The sequence below is a fragment of the Carcharodon carcharias genome, chromosome 5, assembly GCF_017639515.1.
Source record: "Carcharodon carcharias isolate sCarCar2 chromosome 5, sCarCar2.pri, whole genome shotgun sequence".
Taxonomy (NCBI): domain Eukaryota; kingdom Metazoa; phylum Chordata; class Chondrichthyes; order Lamniformes; family Lamnidae; genus Carcharodon; species Carcharodon carcharias.
The window spans coordinates 45,428,835-45,449,515 of NC_054471.1; the positions used below are offsets into that span (position 1 = coordinate 45,428,835).

Genomic DNA, 20,681 nt, shown 5'->3' on the forward strand with positions numbered 1-20,681 from the left:
TAGACTCACGGGCCTGTAATTATCTGGTTTATCCTACTACCCGTCTTGACTAATGGTACCACATTAGCTGACCTCCAGTTCTCTGGCATCTCTCCTGTGGCCAGAGAGGATTTGAAAATTAATGTCAGAGTCCCTGCAATCTCCTCCCTTGCCTTCCTCAGCAGCCTGGGATACATCTCAACTGGGCCTGGGGATTATTCCAAGTTTAAGCCTGCTAAAACCATTAATTACTCCTCCCTCTCAATGCTAACTCGTTCAAATATATCACAGTCCCCTCCCTGATTTCTATACCTACATCATCCTTCTCTATAGTGAACACACAAGCAAAGTAGTCATTTAAAACCTCACCTACATCATCCAGCTCCTTACACAGACTGCCACATTGATCCCTAATGGGCCCTACTCTTTCCCTGGTTATCCTCTTGCCCCCAATATACTTATAAAATGCCTTTGGATTTTCCTTTATTTTATCCACCAGTGTTTTTTAATGCTCCCTCTTTGCTCTCCTAATTTCTCTTTTAAGTAAGCCACTGCACTTTCTATGCTCCTCTATGGCTTCTACTGTTTTGAGCCCTCGGTATCTACCATAAGCTTCCTTTTTTTCCCTTATTCAATCCTCTACATTCCTCGACATCCAGGGTTCTCTGGGCTTGTTGGTCTTACCCTTCACCTTTATGGGGACATGTTGGCCCTGCATTCTCACTATTTCCTTTTTGAATGACTCCCACTGCTCTGATGTAGGTTTTCTTACAAGTAACTGCTCCCAGTCCACTTTGGCCAGATCTTGCCTTATCATATTAAAATCGGCCTTCCCCCAATTCAGAGCCTTTATTTCTGGTATTTGTCCTTCTCCATAGCTACCTTAAATCTTACTGAGTTATGGCCACTATCACCAAAATGCTCCCCCACAGACACTTCTACCACTTGCCTGGCTTTGTTCCCTAAAACTAGATCCAGCACGACCCCCTCTCTTGTTGGGCTTTCTATGTGCTGGCTTAAAAATCTCTCCTAGATATATTTTAAGAATTCTGCCCCCTCTAAGCCTTTCACACTTTGTGTATCCCAGTTAATATTGGGGAAGTTGAAACCCCCATACTATTATTACCCTGTTATTTTTACACTTCTCTGAGATCTGCCTACATATCTGCCATTCTATCTCCCTCTGACTGTTTGGGGGTCTAAAGTACAATCCCAGCAATGTGATTGCCCCCTTTTTGTTTTTAAGTTCTATCCATATGGCCTCATTTGAGGAACCTTCTAAGACATCATCTCTCCTTAATTGACTCCTTAATCAATATTGTGACACCACCTCTTCTTTTACAACACGCCGCCCCCCCCATTTCACCTGAAGATTCTATATCCTGGAATATTGAGCTGCCAGTCCTGCTCCTCCCTCAACCACGTCTCCGTGATAGCAATGATATCACACTGGCTGCTTAAAGGAAAAGGAACTGGCTGTTCTTTATTCATTGCTGTTTCTCAGGACTTGCTGTGGGCATATTGACTGTCACAGCTCCCTACATGTGGCCACAAAAGCAATTCATTTCCTGTAACTAGTACTTGCTTCAACCGTATAGGTTTTTCAAAATATTCTTTTGTGGGAAGTGAGCATCATGTGTAGGCCAGCATTTATTGCCCAATGCTAATTGCCCTTGAGAATATGGTGCTGAGCCATCTATTGAACCCCGACAGTCCATTTGGTGTAGGTACACCCACAGTGCTGTTAGGAAGGGACTTCCAGGTTTGTGACCCAGCGAGAGTGAAGGAACAGCGAAGAAGTTCCAAGTCATTTCCTCATCTATAAGTGGAAATTATACTTTCCACATCACAGGAAGGACTAGTCCTAAGTAAACCTGGAATCAGAATCCTAATTCAGATTCATACCAATGTTTGATCGTATTAGCCAAGGATACATGGAGAGGGGATATTGGATTGGAGGAAAGATTTACATGATTGATAAAATAGTTTGGAATGTTGTTTGTGAAAGATGTGTCCAGGCAATGAAGTATGTCCCTCATAAACAAAGAAATTGGTACACACAAGCTGGATAGTTACATGAGACAAACCCTTGTATGTATTTGCATGAATTTTCCCTTCATGGCTATCTGGAGAAGAGTTTGAAATATTTGATGGCTGTGGCGCTTTTAATTGAAAAACATATTTTCCTTCAAAGTGTGTCACTGGTTCTCATAACAGCCCTCCTGGTTCTTTACTACCATCAGTTCTTTTCTATTGGTGAAATGGGAAGGTATGCAAACAAGATGGCTTTCCAGACACTGCAAAAGGGCAAAGGGGAAAGGCCATCGTCTAATGCCATGGTGCACTGAGGAGCTGGAAACTGGGTAAAACCCCTCGGATTGTAGATTTGACATGAAATGAGTCTTATAAATATTAACTGTAATTGTAAAGTAGTGAGTAACATACAGCATTAGAATAAACTGAGAGATAAAAACAAAAAAACTGTGGATGCTGGAAATCCAAAACAAAAACAGAATTACCTGGAAAAACTCAGCAGGTCTGGCAGCATCAGCAGAGAAGAAGAGTTGACATTTCGAGTCCTCATGACCCTTCAACAGAACTAGGTGAATCCAAGGAAGGGGTGAAATATTAGCTGGTTTAAGGTGTGTGTGTGTGTGTGTGTGTGTGTGTGGGAGGGTGGGGGGGGGGTGGAGTTGGGCGGGGGGAGAGAAGTGGAGGGGGGTGGTGTGGTTGTAGGAACAAACAAGCAGTGATAGAAGCAGATCATCAAAAGATGTTGTCTGTGACATCTGTTGATGATCTGCTTCTATCACTGCTTGTTTGTCCCTACAACCACACCACCCCCCCTCCACTTCTCTCCCCCCACCCAACTCCCACCTCCCCCCACCCCCGCCCCCCCCAGACACACATACACACACACACACACACACACACCTTAAACCAGCTTATATTTCACCCCTTCCTTGGATTCACCTAGTTCTGTTGAAGGGTCATGAGGACTCGAAACATCAACTCTTTTCTTCTCCGCTGATGCTGCCAGACCTGCTGAGTTTTTCCAGGTAATTCTGTTTTTGTATTGGAATAAACTGATCTGGTTTGCACCTTATGTAATGTATTTTTATAAATTTTATGAATAACATATATTTTTATGTCCAGGACTATGTGCTGAGGGATGCGCTAAAGCTTGGGGCAGCCACCGCAAAGGTGCAATGGGGAAAGGACGCTGTCTAAGACCTTGCTGTCATTGTGCACTGAGGGGCTGGGAACTGTTGAGAGCCCCTCGGGCTGTACCGCTCACAATGAATGTATGCATTGAATACTAATTGTATTATAATTGTATTGAAGCACCTCAGAGTGCAACATGATGTATGTTGATAACTCCAATACCATTGTCTGACTGTCTGTAATGACCATATTGAAATGATTATAATATTCATTGATTGTATTGAAGCACCTCCTGATCCATGCGTAAAAGTTGAATCTGATTGTACTTTTTGTGATGGCCATTTAGAAATGTTTTGTAATGTTCTTCCAGATATTTTATAAATAAAGTATTTTTAATTTTTTTTTATGGAAACAAAACAATAGGATGGCATTCTCGGTGAATGACCAGTTCTGATGTCAGTGATGAAAACATTCCAGTTACAGACTTTGTTCCAAAATGTGGCAGCGTTCATAATATTTGCGAAGGGGGCCAGTTCTGCAACCCTTTGCAGGAGTCTGTCTGCTTACTCACGTTTACAATGATCATCCTGGTAGTTGTAGCTGGTCCTATTCATCCATATTATGTGGCTGGTCCTATTCATTCAAGAAAGCTGCGCTAATTCAAAATTTCAGGCCTCTGAAGGGGGAGCAGGTCTTACTGGAAAGATTTCAACCACAGAATGTATTTCAATTATAATCTTAGCATTTTTACCGATTGTATATTTTTACGTGTTTCAGGTTTTAGGAACAAGATGGCAGTCAAAATGATTTAAAGCACAAAGTACAGCTGCCTGGGTTTCAGCCCCCACATCAACGTACCTGATATTTTATTGCTAAAGGTTAACTTCTGATTCTTGATTGGAAGGCTTATACCTCTTTGAGACTTCCTGATTGGCGGGTTTTTGTTTCCTTGCTACTTGTTCATTGGTTAAGTCCCCACCAGCTCAGTTGTGATTCGCTGTTGTTTTCTAACTAACATTTGACTTATTCAGAATGAGACGTTCCACCCCAGCGACTATTGAATGTAACACAACCAGCCTCGTCGCTGTTACTGAACACTCCATCTGTCTGAATTGCCTGTTATAAAATATTCCCTTGGTCTGCACTGACTTCAAGATTTCGATGGCGTTTTTGTCTTGACTGACATCTGCTTAAAAGTTGCGCAAGATTCCGAAATGTGGGGATGAATCGCCCGTCACACAACAGATCAGTCGTTATGTATGGTTCATGTACAAAAAGACCTTTATTTTCACAGTAAACAAAATATGCACTCGGATTCACGACATTAATGCAATTAATACACAAAAATAGAATATGTTGCAGGCTACCATCAATATTTACAGTACAGTTCACCCAAAGGGGCGGAGCAGATCGCTACAAATAAAGTGCCTGTTCAGTTCAATACTTGTCATGTTGTTCATCAGACTGTAACTTTGGAGATACTGGAACTTTTCGAACAAGTTCCATCAAGTAAATGTTTTCCTCATATCTTTATTGTCGGGAGTCAATTAAAGTGGCTCCACAGAGCCCGTGGGTCGACATTTAACCCGCTGAAGCTGGGGTTAACGGGGCAGGAATGGGATTGGGAAATGGGATGGGGAAACTCCTCACTGCGCTAACCTTGGCACTTCCAGACATCGCCATTTAGAAGGGGCGGGGGGTGGGTGGGTAGATCACCATCTGAAACAGGCGGGAAGTTCTAACATAGTTTAATATTCCGATTGCAATTTTAAGGACCGCATGGGCGGAGTGTGCGCCCACCGTACACTGGCCTTGAGTGGGGACGAGGAGTAAGCATCCTGGAACGGCAACTCCACAGATTCTGCAAGGCTTGTTGAGTTTTTATTTCTGTTTTCAGTCTCGGAGAGGATCTGCCCGCGCAGTAAACAGCCAGAGAAATATTGACACGTGTATTTTAGTGGATATTTAGGGAGGCAGCAGCTTTTCTTCCAGCTCCACAAAGTACAGCTGCCTGGGTTTAACCAGCCCCCACTCCCGCCAACCTCGGGCACAGCTGCCAGTTTATTTAAAAAGAAATCCCGTCTAACTTTCTCTCAAATCAATGTAAAGGAAAATTGGGTGGATTGCCCTATTGAACAGCCGTTTTAGGCGGCCGAACTTGATCTTTAGGAGCAGGCTGTCTGATTCCCACCAGGCCAATGAACTGAGGGGTGCCAAAGGGGTCCCACGACTCCCGACACAGCTAGCTAGCTTGAAGTTTCCAGCACTGGGCCGGTCCCAACCCCCCCGCGAGGTAAGCGTGGGTTGCGATGGCAGAGAGTGGAGGCTTGTTTGGAAAACAACTCTAAATGACTTGGATGGGCTTCTTTGGCTCCAACACCCGTGGAACTTAAACACACGCTCGTGGAAACTAAAATGGCAATTGGAGCCAGCCGGTGGGAATCCAGCAAGAAAGCCCTTTCAAAATGCCATTGGCCTCTTTACTGGTGTTAACAGGGCAGTTAAAAAGGCAACCACCCTGATAATGCCAGGTGCCCAGACACAGCAAGGGGATAGACACCTAGACGTCACTTGGTGACCTTGATTGGAAAGAGGAGTTGGACTGGAAGCAGCCACAAAACAGAACCCAAGTAGCTTTCTGGATTTGCTGATTCTTGAAAGCATAAATGATGGGGTTGATCATGGAGTTGTAGGTAGCAGGGAGGAGGGTGGCATACGTATATACGGTCGGGTAGGCATGGTCCCCAACCAGGCAGTAAATGGCGAAAGGCAGCCAGCTTGTCCCGAAGGTGCCAACAATGATGGCAAGAGTGGAGACACTTTTCTTTGTGGTCACGTAGTAAGATGTGGCAAAGAAGTGTTGTTGTAGGGCAATCTGGTGGGCGTGTCGACACACAATTTTGCATATTTTAATGTAAAGGTGTAACATAATGACAAAGATCAGAAAGAAAGAAATTGACAGAAGAGTCAAGTTACTCCTTGTCAGAGGCTTCACGATGCTGCAGGTAGATGCGTCTTTTAGACAGTTCCAGCCCAGGATAGGAAGCAATCCCAGGCACACAGAAACGCCCCAAGCAACGGCCAGCATGCTGTGAATATAGGCTACGGTCCTTTCGGAATAGTAAGTTAATGCGTTAGACAGTGAAAGGTAGCGGTCGATCGTTATGGCCAACAGACTGTTCACAGAGGCGGAGAAGGAGCCGACTAAAAAACCCACGGTGATGAGGTTGATCGTCTCCGAGTGAATCAGATAATGGAAAAAGAAATTCAGGATCAAGCCAAGTCCGGCCAGGAGATCCGCCATCGCCAGGCTCCCGATCAATAAAAACATTGGTGTTCGTAATGTCGGAGTATAGAATATAATAGCCACCACCAGGGCATTTTCACAAGCGATGACAGTCCCTGAAATACACAGCATCACATCCCAAGGATCCACCGAGAGCCGCGGCACCTGCGATTGCAGCTCTAGGGAAGAGTTGATGTCCAGGGCTTCCAACCAGCTGGACAGGTTAACAGTTTCATTCGCAGAGGAGATTTCCCCCATCTCTTTCCCGTTACTGTGTTCCTGAAATCAAAACGGCCAGATTAAACAGCAGACCTGAGCAAAGTGCAAATACATCTGTAGCCGGTGCGGGGGGTGGTGGTGGGTGGGGGATTGGGGAGCAGCTAGGTGAGAATGGACGTGACTGTGATTTCTAAACAGGCGGACTGGGCGATCCAGACTGGATAGTAAACAGACAAGTTCTAAAATCGGCCCTTTTGGCATCGCGATATAAGCTGACAGATTTCAAGCAAGACGTTTAAACAATTTAAAAATGAAGCGTGAAAAGGAGCGGATTGGGTGCGAAAGGGAACAGCAGAGGCTAAAGGTAAAGACAATGCGCTGACCATGGTGCTGAAATATCCTTTAAGGGGTTTGACAAGGCGACAGCACAGCGGTCTGAATCTGATTGCAAATCTGTTAGTCTCTCATCCCGTGCACATTCTTCCCTGGGCTTCAGGCATGAGGACGATTCAACACTACACACATATGCTTTGTATTCATACACTCTCAGTTCCCCAGAAAGAAACCAGCCCTGTACTTTTCCACTTACCGCTCACAGCTGGGCAACAAGCTGGGGCATCCGTGATGTTCCTTCCTCCTGGCTGGTCGGATCGTTTTGATGGAGATGAAGGAACACAGCGTTTCTCCCCCCACCCCTCACCCCCCCTCCCCTCCCCTCCCTGTGGGCTCCAGTTAGAGACGTGTAAAGGCCGAGAGCCGGCTTGAGAGATGCAGCCGGCGGCCTGGGAGGTGTGGGCTGGAGTTTATGACGGAGGAGAGAGGTGCAGGTTGTTGCTGTTCGAATTGATGGCAGCTTCACTCCTACCCTGACGTCAGCCTGTGCTTGGTAGTCACGGGGCTCACACTGCCAATATCAAAGCATCCTCAATGGGGCCACCAAATCACACAGCAAGGAACAGGCGTTCATACTGCAAAGGAGGGCGCAGAACAGCCACGTCTCCTATCATTGCCTGCAATTATATCACCCATTATTCTACACGTGATAAAATACCCTCCAGTTCAGAAGAGATTTCAACTCGATTACGTTTCCCTCGAGGTTTTTACATAGAATAATCCCCGATGGCTGTGAGAGTTTAAATGCCGGAGTCTCCCTATGCTATTTGAATTTCAATACCCGTACCTAATAAACAATCACAGCCCGGAATTAGGTCGCATTGTCTTACTGGCTATCTTTAAATGTCCCAATGTAAATTGGTAACACCATCCCAGCGCTGATATTGCCGAATTGCTGTGTCTTTTATGGTCTGGCTGATGCAATCACAATTATTCCACAGAGTCACTATTTATGCTCATCCATTTTATCCCAGGGGATCAATGCTTATTTGCACGTCCCTTATCTTTCTCAGACGGAACCAGTCACACATTGGTAATAATATGCAAAGCGAAAGCAAATACAAATGTAAGCACCACGCTTGGCGCTGTTGAGATGTCCCCATAATAACACCAACCAGGGGGAACGTTAGTTAAACTTAACCTAGACATGTAGGAATGACAGCGATCAGATCAGGAAAGCGCCACATCTTGTTACATTGCAATGCGAAATTGTACCTCGCCAAGGCAGCTTCATTCATCTGAAACAAGTGGAAATAGTTTAGTGAACTGGGGCGTGGCCAGAAGAAATGCAAATTTATCGTCAATCTAAAGGAGGCGATTTAAGACGTAAACAGAAAAGTGCGCTCACACTACAGCCGCGAGTCCGACACCAAGATTCCACCAGTCCTCATATTGCCAGCTCTGACCATTGCTCTGACCATTAACTTACTGCGGTGTTGATTGTGTGTGTCCTAAATAAATGGAGGATCGTCCCTGTTTCAGTGTCGATTTTTTTTTATTGTTTCAAGGGATGTGAGCGTCACTGACAAGACCAACATATATTGCCTGTGATAAAAACAAAAAAACTGCGGATGCTGGAAATTCAAAACAAAAACAGAATTACCTGGAAAAACTCAGCAGGTCTGGCAGCATCGGCGGAGAAGAAAAGAGTTGACGTTTCAAAACTGTTGAAGGGTCATGAGGACTCGAAACGTCAACTCTTTTCTTCTCCGCCTATGCTGCCAGACCTGCTGAGTTTTTCCAGGTGATTCTGTTTATATATTGCCTGTGCCCAATTACCCATGGGAAGGTGGTGGTGAGCTGCTTTCTTGAGCCGCTGCAGTCCATGTGGTGTAGGTACACCCACCGAGCTGTTAAGGAGGGAGTTCCAGGATTTTGACCCAACGACAGTGAAGGAATGGGGATATATTTCCAAGTCAGGATAGTGACTGACTTTGAGGGGGACTTCCAGGTGGTGGTGTTCCCATCTGTCTGTTGCCCTTTACCTTCTAGGTGGTGGAGGTCACAGGTTTGGAAGGTGGCATTGAAGAGGGCTTGGCGAGTTGCTACAGCGCATCTTGTAGATGGTACACTCTGTTGCCACTGTGTGGAGGGAGTAAATGTTTAAGATGGTGTGTGGGGTGCCAATCGAGCGGGCTGCTTTGTCTTGGATGGTATTGAGTTTCTTGAGTGTTGTTGGAACTGCAGTCTTTCAGGCAAGTGGAAAGTATTCCATCATGCTCCTGACTTGTGCCTTCCAGATGGTGGACAGATTTTAGAGTCAGGAACTGAGTTACTTGTGACAGAATTCCCAGGCTCTGACCTGCCCATTTAGCCACAGTATTTATATGGCTAGTTCAATTGTGTTTCTTGTCAATGGTATCCCCCAGGATGTTGATGGCGGGGGTTCAGAGATGGTAATGTTATTGAATGTCAAGGAGAGATGGTCATTGCCTGACATTTTTGTGGTGTGAATGTTAGTCACCACTTATCAGCACTAGCCTGAATATTATCAGGTCTTGCTGCATATGGACATGTACTGCTTCAGTATCTAAGGAGCCACGAATCCATGAAAATCCCCACTTCTGACATTATGATGGAAGGAAGGTCATTGATGAAGCAGCTGAAGGTGTTTGGGGCTAGGCCCTACCCTGAGAATTCCTGCAGTGATGTCCTGGGGCTTAGATGATTGATTTCCAACAACCATACCTCCATCTTCCTTTGGGCAAAATATGACTCTAACCAGTAGGCAGTTTCCCCTTAATTCCCACTGACTTCAATTTTGCTAGGGTTCTTTGAAGCCACACTCAGCCAAATGCAGCCTTGATATCAAGGGCAGCCATTCTCACCCCATCTCTTTAGTTCACCTCTTTTGTCCATGCTTTGACCAGAAATGTAATGAGGTCAGGAACTGAGTGACCCTGGCAAAATCTAAACTGAGCATCAGTGAGCAGGTTCTTGTTGTGTAAGTGGTGCTTGATAGCACTGTTGATGACACCATGCTGAGGATAAACTATAGACTGATAGGCTGATACCTGTCCAGGCTGGATTTGTGCTGCTTTTTGTCATTGGGATATACCTGGACAATTTTCCACATTGTCAGGCAAATGCTAGTATTGTGGCTGTACTGGAACAGATTGTACAAGTGTGCAGCCCTCTCTAGTCTCATGGTTTTGCTGCATGCAGTACCCTCAAGCATTTCTTGATATGAAGCATAGTGAATTGAAACTGGCAACTGTGACATTGGGGACCTAAGGAGGAGGCCAAGATGGATCATCCACCCGGCTGAAGATGGTTGCAAATGCTTCATCTTGGTGGTTTGCATTGACATGCTGGGCTCTGGCATAATTGAGGATGGGGATATTTATGGAGCCTCCTCCTCAGTTTGTTGTATAATTGTCCACCACCAATCATAGCTGGATGTGGCAGAGCATTGATCTAATCTGATTTGTTGAGAAATCATGTAAATCTGTCTATCACTTGCTGTTTAAGCTGTTTGGCATGCATGCCATCCTGTGTTGTAGCTTCACTGGATTGACACCTCATTTTTAGGTATGCCTAGTGCTGCTCCTGCACTCTGCATTGAACCAGGCTGTCACATGGGTTGATGGTAATGGTAGAGTGGGGAATATGCTGGTCCATGAAGTTATAGATTATGGTTGAATACAATTTCAATGGCCCTCAGTGCCTCATAGATGCCCAGTTTTGAGCTGCTGGGTCTGTTCTGAATCTATCCACTTAGCATGGTGGTAGTGTCACACAATGAACTGTATTGTTAATGTGAAGATTGGTGAGGGCGAGGCCAAGTAGACTTTTCCCTCTTCTTAGTTCCCTCAGTACCTGCCACAGGTCCAGATTGGTAGATATGCAAGCATCATTATATAAAGAACCTGATTTGGGGGAGGGCAGGATGGCAGGTACAGTACTGTACACAATTATTTCTTGGACCAGTCTGTTTCTCCAGTGCCTCAAGGCCCAGTTGGGAGTTTCCTCCTTCAGCATTCAGAGGCTATTCAACACCATGGACACCGTGCAGTAGCCATGAACATATTGCATGAAACTCACATCATGAAAGCATCTGTCAAACATGGCTGAAGGGGTCTGAAAAGGTTCCAATAGCTTTCAGGAAAGTAATGGGGAAATGTCACAGGAAAATCATTGTGTGCTGTTCCTCATACATTACAGCACAAGCCATAAACACCTCAAACCATTTCTCTGCAGCATTGTGTTGAAGGAGAACACAATTCTACTTTTCCACTTTACTGGTGTCAGTTGCATCACAAGTTTTCAGAATCCACTATGTGATAATTTGCAGAGTTTTGTCGCCCCAATTTTCCAATCTTCATTAGGTCTTAGCTGTGGATAAATGGTAGCACCCATGCTGTCTTTAATTTATAAGCTTGTGGGTTCACAACCCCAGAGGCTTAAGCACAAAACATAGGGTAGAATTATCCCCCCCAATGTGGTGGGGGGGGGGTTGTGTGGGGGCGGGCGTGGACCCGATTGGCGCCCCGATCAGGTCCGCGCTGCCATTTTACGTGGGCGTGCCAATTCAGGCCCGCCCAGTGTAATGCGCACCCGGAAGCGCTGTGCCCTCCCTGTGCGGGCGGCGGGGTTGCCTGAGTCGTGAGTGCGAGAAAGAGCGCAGAAATCTCCCTGAGGCACCTCTGTGCCTCAGGGAGATAAGTTTTAAGTTTTAAAAGGTTAATAATATGGAGAAATAATTTTTATGACGTCTTCTCATTTGAAATTTGGCACATGAGCTGGGATATGTGCATTAATTTTAATAAAAATTTGTGTGAAAATTTTAAATCATTGATGAAACCTCATCCCGCCTGTGGATGAGGTTCCATGAAAAATGCAAAGGCCACCTGGGCTCTTCGCCTGCCCGCCAACATTAAGGTTGGACAAGCACCTCAGGTAATTGCTTAATTGCCTTTTTAAATGGCCTTAATAGGCCTTTGACACTTTAATGTGCATGCAGCCGACTCGGCTGCGTGCCTGTCAAACTAAAAATCTAAATGACGCACGCCCGACATCACCCCGTGTCATTTTACGCCTGGCAAGTGGGTCCCGCCCACACTCGCCAAGCCAAAGATTCAGGCCATAGACTGACACTCCAATACAGTGCAGAGGGAGAACTGCACTGTTGGAAGTGCTGTCTTCTGGATGAGACATTACACTGAAGCCTGGTTGTGAAATATCCCAAAGCACTATGTTGAGGAAGAGCATGGAAGTTTTCCCTGGTATCCTGCTTAATATTTTTCCCTCACGCAACATCACCCTGCTACAGGCCAAGAGTCTCACGTCAGTGGTAGGGAAACTATTGGAGAAAATTCTGAAGGAGAGTATCTATCGCCACTTGGAGAGGCAAGGTTTGATCAGGGATAGTGAAAATGGCTTTGTCAGGGGGAGGTCATGTCTAACAAATTTGATTGAATTTTTTGAGGCATTGACAGGTGTGTCGATGAGGGTAGTGTAGTTGATGTAGTTTATATGGATTTCAGCAAAGCCTTTGACAAGGTCCCACATGGGAGACTTATAAAGAAGGCAAATGCACATGGGATACAGGATAATTTAATAAGGTGGATTCAAAATGGCTTAGTTGTAGGGGGCAGAGGGTGATGACAGAAGGATGCTTTAGTAACTGGAAGCCATTGTCCAGTGGTGTACCACAAGGATCTGTGCTGGGTCCCCTATTATCCGTCATTTATATAAACGACATAGATGACTATGTAGGGGGTAGGATTAGTAAGTTTGCGGATGACACAAAGATTGGCCGGGTGGTTAACAATGATGATGAGTGTCTTGGGCTACAGGAAGATATAGACAGGATGGTCAAATAGGCAGATAAGTGGCAGATGAAATTTAACCCTGAAAAGTGTGAGGTGATACACTTTGGAAGGAGTAATTTGACAAGGAAGTATTCAATGAACAATATGGCACTGGGAAGTTTTGAGGAACAAAGGTACCTTGGCGTGTGTGTCCACAGATCTCTGAAGGCAGAGGGGCATGTTAGTGGGGCGGTGAAAAAGGCATATGGGACACTTGCCTTTATCAATCGAGGCATAGATTACTAAAGTAGGGAGGTCATGTTGAAGTTGTATAGAACCTTGGTGAGGCCACAGCTGTAGTACTGTGTACAGTTCTGGTCACCGCATTATAGGAAGGATGTGATGGCACTGGAGGGGGTGCAGAGAAGATTCACCAGGATGTTGCCTGGGATGAAACATTTAAGCTGTGAAGAGAGGTTGGATAGACTTGGGTTGTTTTTGTTGGAGCAGAGGAGACTGAGGGGCGACCTGATCGAGGTTTACAAGATTATGAGGGGCATGGACAGGGTGGATAGGGAGCAGCTGTTCCCCTTAGGTGAAGGGTCAGTCACAAGGGAGCATCAGTTGAAGGTGAGGGGCAGGAGGTTTAGGGGGGATGAGAGGAAAAACCTTTTTACCCAGAGGGTGGTGATGGTCTAGAATGCACAGCCTGGGAGGGTGGTGGAGGCGGGTTGCCTCACATCCTTTAAAAAGCACCTGGATGAGAACTTGGCACATCATAACATTCAAGGCTATGGGCCAAGTGCTGGTAAACTGGATTAGGTAGGTAGGTCAGGTGTTTCTCACGTGTCAGTGCAGACTTGATGGGCCAAATGGTCTCTTCTGCACTGTGATTCTGTGTTCACAAAAACTGTTTATCTCATCATTGTCACTTTGCTATTTCTGAGAGCTTGCTGTGTACCAGGTGGCTCCTGAGTTTCCTACAGTACAATGATGGCCACACTTCAAATGTACACTGACTGTCAAGCACTTGGGACATCTTGAGATTCTGAAAGGCACTATATAAATTTAAGTCGTTCTATCTTTTCTTTCAATTTCCATCACATATAAACAGGACTGGAATGAGCAGAGCTGCCATATTTGAAGACACAAAAAAAAATAAACACACCATCCAGTTTCTGTTTTAGTTAGGTTGCTTGATTAAACCAAATAACTTTGACTCAGGCCAGTTATATGACAACCCCCCTACCAGAGTGCAAAGTGGGGCCACAGATTGGATTATATTACCAACTTCTATGTCACTCTCTGCCCGGTTACAGCAGGTCCATACATGGACATACTGAGCCATGCTCACTGACTTTGGAATGTCCATTAAATTTTTATTAAGACAGTGGCAGATGAGACTCTTCACTATGGCACCCACCCACACCCCCTCCTCAAAAGAAAGAGACATGATTCAGTCAAGAAACTATAAGCCAGTTAGATTTCAGTTGTTGGTAAACTACATGAATTTATACTATAGAATAGCATTAATTAGAATGGAAAAATGAGTCAAATAAGACCTCTCAGCGCTGTTTTCTGAAAGTCAGCAATAAAATCAGAAAACCCCTGGAAATACACAGCAGGTAAAGAGAATTGACAGGTTATAGCAGCTATGTAACTCATCAAAACAAAAGATTGAAAAATAAACAGCCATTTAGTAAGATTGGAAAGAACAAAGGTGACAAATGGTGAAAAATCAACACACATCAAACACAGAAAAGGAGCAATTGCTCCTTATTCTCTTCAGTTTTCAGGGGTAGATGAATCTTGCTGTGCAAATATACAGACTATTAATGGTGGCAGCAGAAATAGATAAGGCCCTGAAAAAGGCAAACACAAACCCCGATAAGTATCCAGAGGCATTGAATACAAAACCAAAGAGATAATTTTGAGCTTGTCCACCATCTTAATAAGGCCACTATTAGGATATTGCGTACAGTGTTGTGCACACTATTATTTGAAAGGTATACAAGTAATTTAAAAGTTACAGCAGAGATGCACTATGATATTGCTGGAGATGAGTTTTTACAGCTCTTAAGCAAAGCTTGAGATTTTGGTGTTTTTTCAAATGGTAGCTGAGAATGTTAAGGGGTTAAGTATCGTATATTGATGACTCCAATATCCATTCGAGAAGAGAAGATTGAGGGATTTGTTAGAGGTGTTCAAAATAATGAGGGGCCCACTCAGAGTAGATAAGGTAAAATGGTTCGCGAACCAGAGAGCACCAACTTAAGGTGAATAGTAAAAGAACCAAAGGCAACAGGAGGAATGACTACCTTTTACACAGTGATTGGTTAAGATATGGAATGCACTGCCTGAGACTGGAGGCAGATTTAATCATGGCTTTCAAATGGAACAGAAAAAATCTGTAGGTGTTTGGGGAAAAGGTAGGGAAATAAGACAAGTTGAGTTGCTCTTCTCGAGTCGGCATGGACAGGATGAGCCAAATGGCTCCTTTCTGTACTTGTAAGCGTTCTATGATAACTCTGGTCTTGATTGTAAGTAGAAATATCTTCTCTATGTCCACCCTATTAAACTCTTTCATAATCTTAATGACCTCTATCAGGTCACTGCTCAGTCTCTTTTTCCTTAACCCTCTTATTACACACGGATGATGCAATCCATCTAGTCTGGGGGTTTTATCATTTCTAAATTTGATTAGTTTATCAATTATCTCCATCTTCCTGTCTTAAGTGTCTTTATATCTCTTTTGATCTCTTTTTCTAATGTCATGTCCACCATGTTAGTCTCCCTGGTAAATGCAGGGCAAAGTAATTATCTAATATTTCTCCAATTTTGCTGTGATTACCTGTGTGTTTATTGTGTTCCTTTCCTGATTTTTATTTTTTTATATATTATGTCTATTACTTTTGTTTCAATTTTGTCCTTATTTCTTTATCATTTCAATTTGTGCTCAGTTACCCCTGAAATCCCATAAAGGCTTATGATAAAAGCAAAATACTGCAGATGCTGGAAATCTGAAACAAAAACAGAAAATGCTGGAAAAACTCAGCAAGTCTAACAGCATCTGTGGAGAGAAAAACAGAGTTAATGTTTCAAGTCGATATGGCTCTTCTTCAGAGTCAGGCTCCACATGTACATTAAGGTCACCAAACTTTTCCTCCTGCCACCTCTCTCAATCTCTCACTCTCTTTAAATTGTCAGTCTGCTTGTACTGACATCTTGCACTGGTTGAGCAGATATGTCGTCCAATCTCCCCAAATATTGAGAAGACTGAAGCCATTGTATTTGATCCCCACCACAAACTCTGTTCCTTAGCCACTGACTCCATACTTCTTCTTAGCTTTTCTTCCCCATTTGTTACTTTGATCTTGGTCTTACTTAAGTCCTCCTTATCCTTTATCTTAAGCCTTATTTTGTTGTGATCAGTATTGTTTAGATTTTCCCTGTTTCTCTGATCTATTCCGATTCATTTTCCATTATTAGACCCAGACTGGGAATGGAGTTTTTACAATGTGCGCAGGACTTCTCTCTTACCTTGTATGTAAGAAAAAAATACTGGGTAAGAAAGAAGTCCTGCACACATTGAGCAGAATCATCCCAGAAATCAGCAAAGTCTGAAAACAGGCAGGGGAATGGGCATTTGACCTGCCAACGGCAAAGGTGGCTTTTCTGCCATATCACGTGGCACTTTTAAAAAATTGCAGCGGCACTGGTTTCATGTCGGATCGCTGGCTGGGTGGCCTCTGATTCACCCACCTCGCTGTTACCTCAGGCCTTCAGTAATCCAGGCGCCATATTTAAAGGGCACCCCTGCACAGACCTAGCACTCTCTAAGGGATCGGAAGCTGCTGGAAAGTCATGGCTGCCAAAGGGAGGAAGCATGCTGCTCCCAAATTTAGCAAGGCCTCCCTCAAGCACCTGCTGGACACAGTGGAGACCTGCCATGAAGTCCTCTACCCCCACTCTGGGCGAAGACCAGCAAACAAGGTCACCAATCCAGCTTGGCTGGCAGTGGCAGTGGTGGTCAGTGCCAATGCCCTGCAAAAAGAAGGCAGCCACCCAATGCCAAAAGAGGATGAATGATCTCTTCCATTCTGTCAGAGTAAGTCACTCTTCTCATTGCCTTCAATTCACACACTCACAAACCCATCTCACATCCACAGGGATCTTACTCACTGCCAGTTCAAGGGACATCACCATTCACTCTCTCACCCACACCTTCATCTGCCCTGCGGATCATGTCCTCACCCCATCCATGGTACCACTCAGCACCCACACATGCCACACTTCCTTTTCATCTGGCCTGGCAGGCACCCTGCTTATACTCTCTCTATCTGCATTCAAGCAGGACAAGCTGGCATACAACAAAAGGGAGAGGTCACACACTGATGGAGGAATGCCTAACATTAACGTCCTCACAGGCTTTGAAAATAGAGTCATTCAGTTGGCCGGTGAGGATCTGGACTGCTGCTGTGCTGACGGTGAGGTCGGTGGTTCTCTACCAAGTGAGGATCCAGCAGTGCAACATCCATCAGACAACCAAGCTGTGAGTGGGTTACCCTGTTCCACAATCCTCTGCCATGCACTAATTATCTCTCCTTGCTTTCACAGGCACATCTGGGAATCTGCCATAGAGGTCCACAAGCCAGATCCTCGACTCAAACCCCAAGGACACCACAGAAGAGGAATCCGCAGACACCGACATTCAAGACCCATCACAGTGCTCACCCACAGCCTCCACCAGCACTGAGACACACACTTCGTTGGGACCTAATTCTAGAGTAGCCTCGGGGTCACAATCTAGTGAGCACTTTGCATTGTCTGATGGTGGAGGCAGGGACTTCTCAGGTTTACGGCACTCGGAGGACTGCTGGAGGCCAGAAGTCTGCTGAGCCTGAGTCAGATAATGACCCTCTGGACTCAGTCATACCTCAATTGCCGGAGCTACAAAGGCAAGCTCAGGAACATCAGGAAGCGATGTCTGCTGCACTCCTCAGATTGCAAGGCAAGATGGAGGAGTCTGTCTGCCTTCAGTGTGAGGTGATAGCACCAGCATGCCGACACACCGAGGTCAATGGTAGGATGGCGGCTGCCATGGAGACCTTGGTCCAGGACATTGTTTCTGCACTGATGAAGGAGCTGTGGGACTTGCAGGCCCTTGCGCTGAGGCACTTGCAGGCATTCATCAGTGTTAACACGAGAAGGGGCAGGCATCTTGACCTCACTCCAGCTGCCCCTTCTTTTTAAGGAGTAAGCCAGGGGACCTCAGGCACCCATAGGGAGGAGGGTCAGCAGGTGCACATCCTGGGGCCATCCACCCAGGTGACTCCAGGATTGTCCAGCCCATGCGAATTGCCTCTTCCTGAGACCCCAGCAGAGTGCCACTGCCACACAGCAGGACCCCAAAAGCAGGCCAGGGCCCTCCAGATCTCGGCCCTCCATAGGACGCCCATCAAGGTCATCACAAACAATAGGGTATAGCAGTCAGCAGGCCACCTCCACCTCTGCTGTGGATGTTGGGGAGTACCAAGACGTTGCTGCAGGGTTAGAAAGGTCAAGAAGATGTTGTTGCACAATGTGGGCACGGATGTTAATTACTATTACTTAATGTTGACCATTGTAAATACATTCCCAAGAATGTCTCCTTGTCTATGACTCCTTGTTATGTTGAGCAGTGTTCGTGTCAATCAGATTGAAACTTTGTTTCCTGCACAAAACAAAGGCTATGGTTGCAGTCCAGGGCCTCTCCCCTGTGCAGTGTGTAACCTTTTGGGCACAGTGATTGTTCAGCTTCAAAGTCGCTGTCCAGATTAGTGATGTGTGGACCTCCATGTGGCTTGCATTTGCTGCAAGAACCTTGTACCCAAGCGTCACTGAGCTCCGTGATGTTCTCTGTGTGCTCTCAGTACCTTTAAGGCGGGGCTGCCCCCCATCTCAACACCATTCCTGACAGGTGAAGGTGTGGTGCTGAAGTCTGCCAAAGGATCAAGTTGTCTTAAAATCCATGCAACTGCTGTATCTCAGCAGCGTCTCCATGATATGAGCCTCGTCGCAGAGCGCATTTGTGCTGCCTTCAGCCAGACAGGTGTCAGACATTCCCAGATGCAATGTGAAAATCTCAGGAGTGTCCTCACTGCATCTCGTCATCGTCCTCCTGGAGTCTTGTGGCAATGAGGGCCTCACCAGAATTCCAGCCTTATCTGGCCAATGCGATGGCCTCATCGCTAGCACCCTCACCTTCCAGGATCTTACCACCCTCATCCCCTTCAACTTCTTCCTCATTGGAGGAGATGTGCAGCTCTTGCTTCTCCTCATCATCCAGGCCCTCCCCACTTTGCATCACCAGATTGTGTAGCATGCAGCAAGCCACTATGACATGCAACACCCTATGGGGAATGTACTGCAGTTCTCCACCAGGTCTGTCAAGGCACCGGAACCTCATTTTCAGGATGTCAATGGTGTGCTCAACCAAACTCCCGTTTGCAGCATCAGCTTTGTTGTACCTTCTCTCACCGGGCGTCTGAGGCAACCGCATGGGCGTCATTAGTCACATCCTTTTTGGGTTGCCCTTGTCCCCGAGGAGCCAACCCTGCAATCTGTGTTGTCTCTGGAAGGTGTCAGGGATCTGAGACCTGCTGAGGATGTACGAGTTATGGATGCTTCCAGGGTACCTTGCACATACCTGCATGATCCGTTTGTTATGATCACAGACCAGCTGAACATTGAGAGAGTGGAAGCTTTGCGGTCCACATACTGGACTGCTTGTTGCCAGGGAGATTTAAGAATCACGTGGGTGCAGTCGCTGCACCCTGCACCTGTGGGAATCCAGAAATCTGATTTGCTTGCATGATCCCTGTCAAAATTGATAAAGGTGTGTGCCTTGCCAAAATGGGTGTCCATGACCTCCTGAATACACTCGTGAGTGGAAGCTTGTGAGATCCCACAAAGGTCCCCAGTGGAGACCTGGAAGGAGTCACTAACATAGAAATTGACCGCAGCTGTAACTTAAACTGCTAATGCAGTGGATGCCCTCCGTGTCTTGTGGTACCAAATCCTGCAGAAGGTGACATATGTGAATGACAAGTTCCCTTGACATGCACAGGCGTCAGAGACACTAGTTCTTGCTCATCTGTAGGTAGCGCCATCTATAGACCCTGGGTCTAGCGATGCGCCTACGAACAATGGATCTGTGGGGTTCATCCTCTGTGTGTGGAGGAGGCCACTCTTTGATCTTCAAATTTCTGCTCCTCTCTTTGGTGAGCCAGGCATCCCCATCACATTCTTCTCCTTCTTCTCTCCTGCCTATAAGCAATCAGGCAGACAGGGAGACCACCAGGCTCTATGTTCTTGATGGTCTCCTCACTGCAGTATCAAAGAGAGAGACGCAAGATCAGCAATTGTCTCCTAAGGACTACTCTTGGTCAAGTCATCCAAATGTGGCTGTGCCTCAAGCCTCCTTAATGCATACTGGAGAGTCCAGGCCATGACATGGGTGCCCAGTGTTTAGTGCATATGATGGCTCACCATTCCCCCCCCCAGCACTGCCCCACATCACACAACTGTGTGGCCACAGCTTCGGCCACTAGACTGCATCCTGAACTCTTATCTCAGGCGCAGGCATTGTCCTAATTTACACTCCAAGGCTTCGTGATTTGCTTGGACCATGAGGATGACTTTAAATGTCAGCTGAAACATAGGAGTGCATGCCTCTGTCAGTGTTCGAAAGCCACCTTTCCCAACAGGATCCTCAGGCTCGCCCAGAAGTACAATGGTTCTGCAGCACCATAGCACTCATTCGAGTTTGAAACATACATGCAGTAGAGGAGCATTCATTGGCACTTTAAGGAATACGTGCAGCTTGACTGGGCACAATTGCTTGA

At 45.8% G+C, this 20,681-nt stretch overlaps 1 protein-coding gene across 1 annotated transcript in view; it reads right to left on the reverse strand.

Moving 5' to 3' along the window:
• Window positions 1–5,704: 5,704 nt before the first annotated feature.
• The window catches only part of LOC121277704 (G-protein coupled receptor 12-like), a 30,641-nt gene continuing 15,664 nt past the window's right edge, over window positions 5,705–20,681 (reverse strand). The window contains exon 3 of the mRNA XM_041187340.1: window positions 5,705–6,709. Within this exon, the coding sequence (XP_041043274.1) occupies window positions 5,705–6,709 (1,005 nt within the window). The remainder of the gene's footprint in view (window positions 6,710–20,681) is intronic.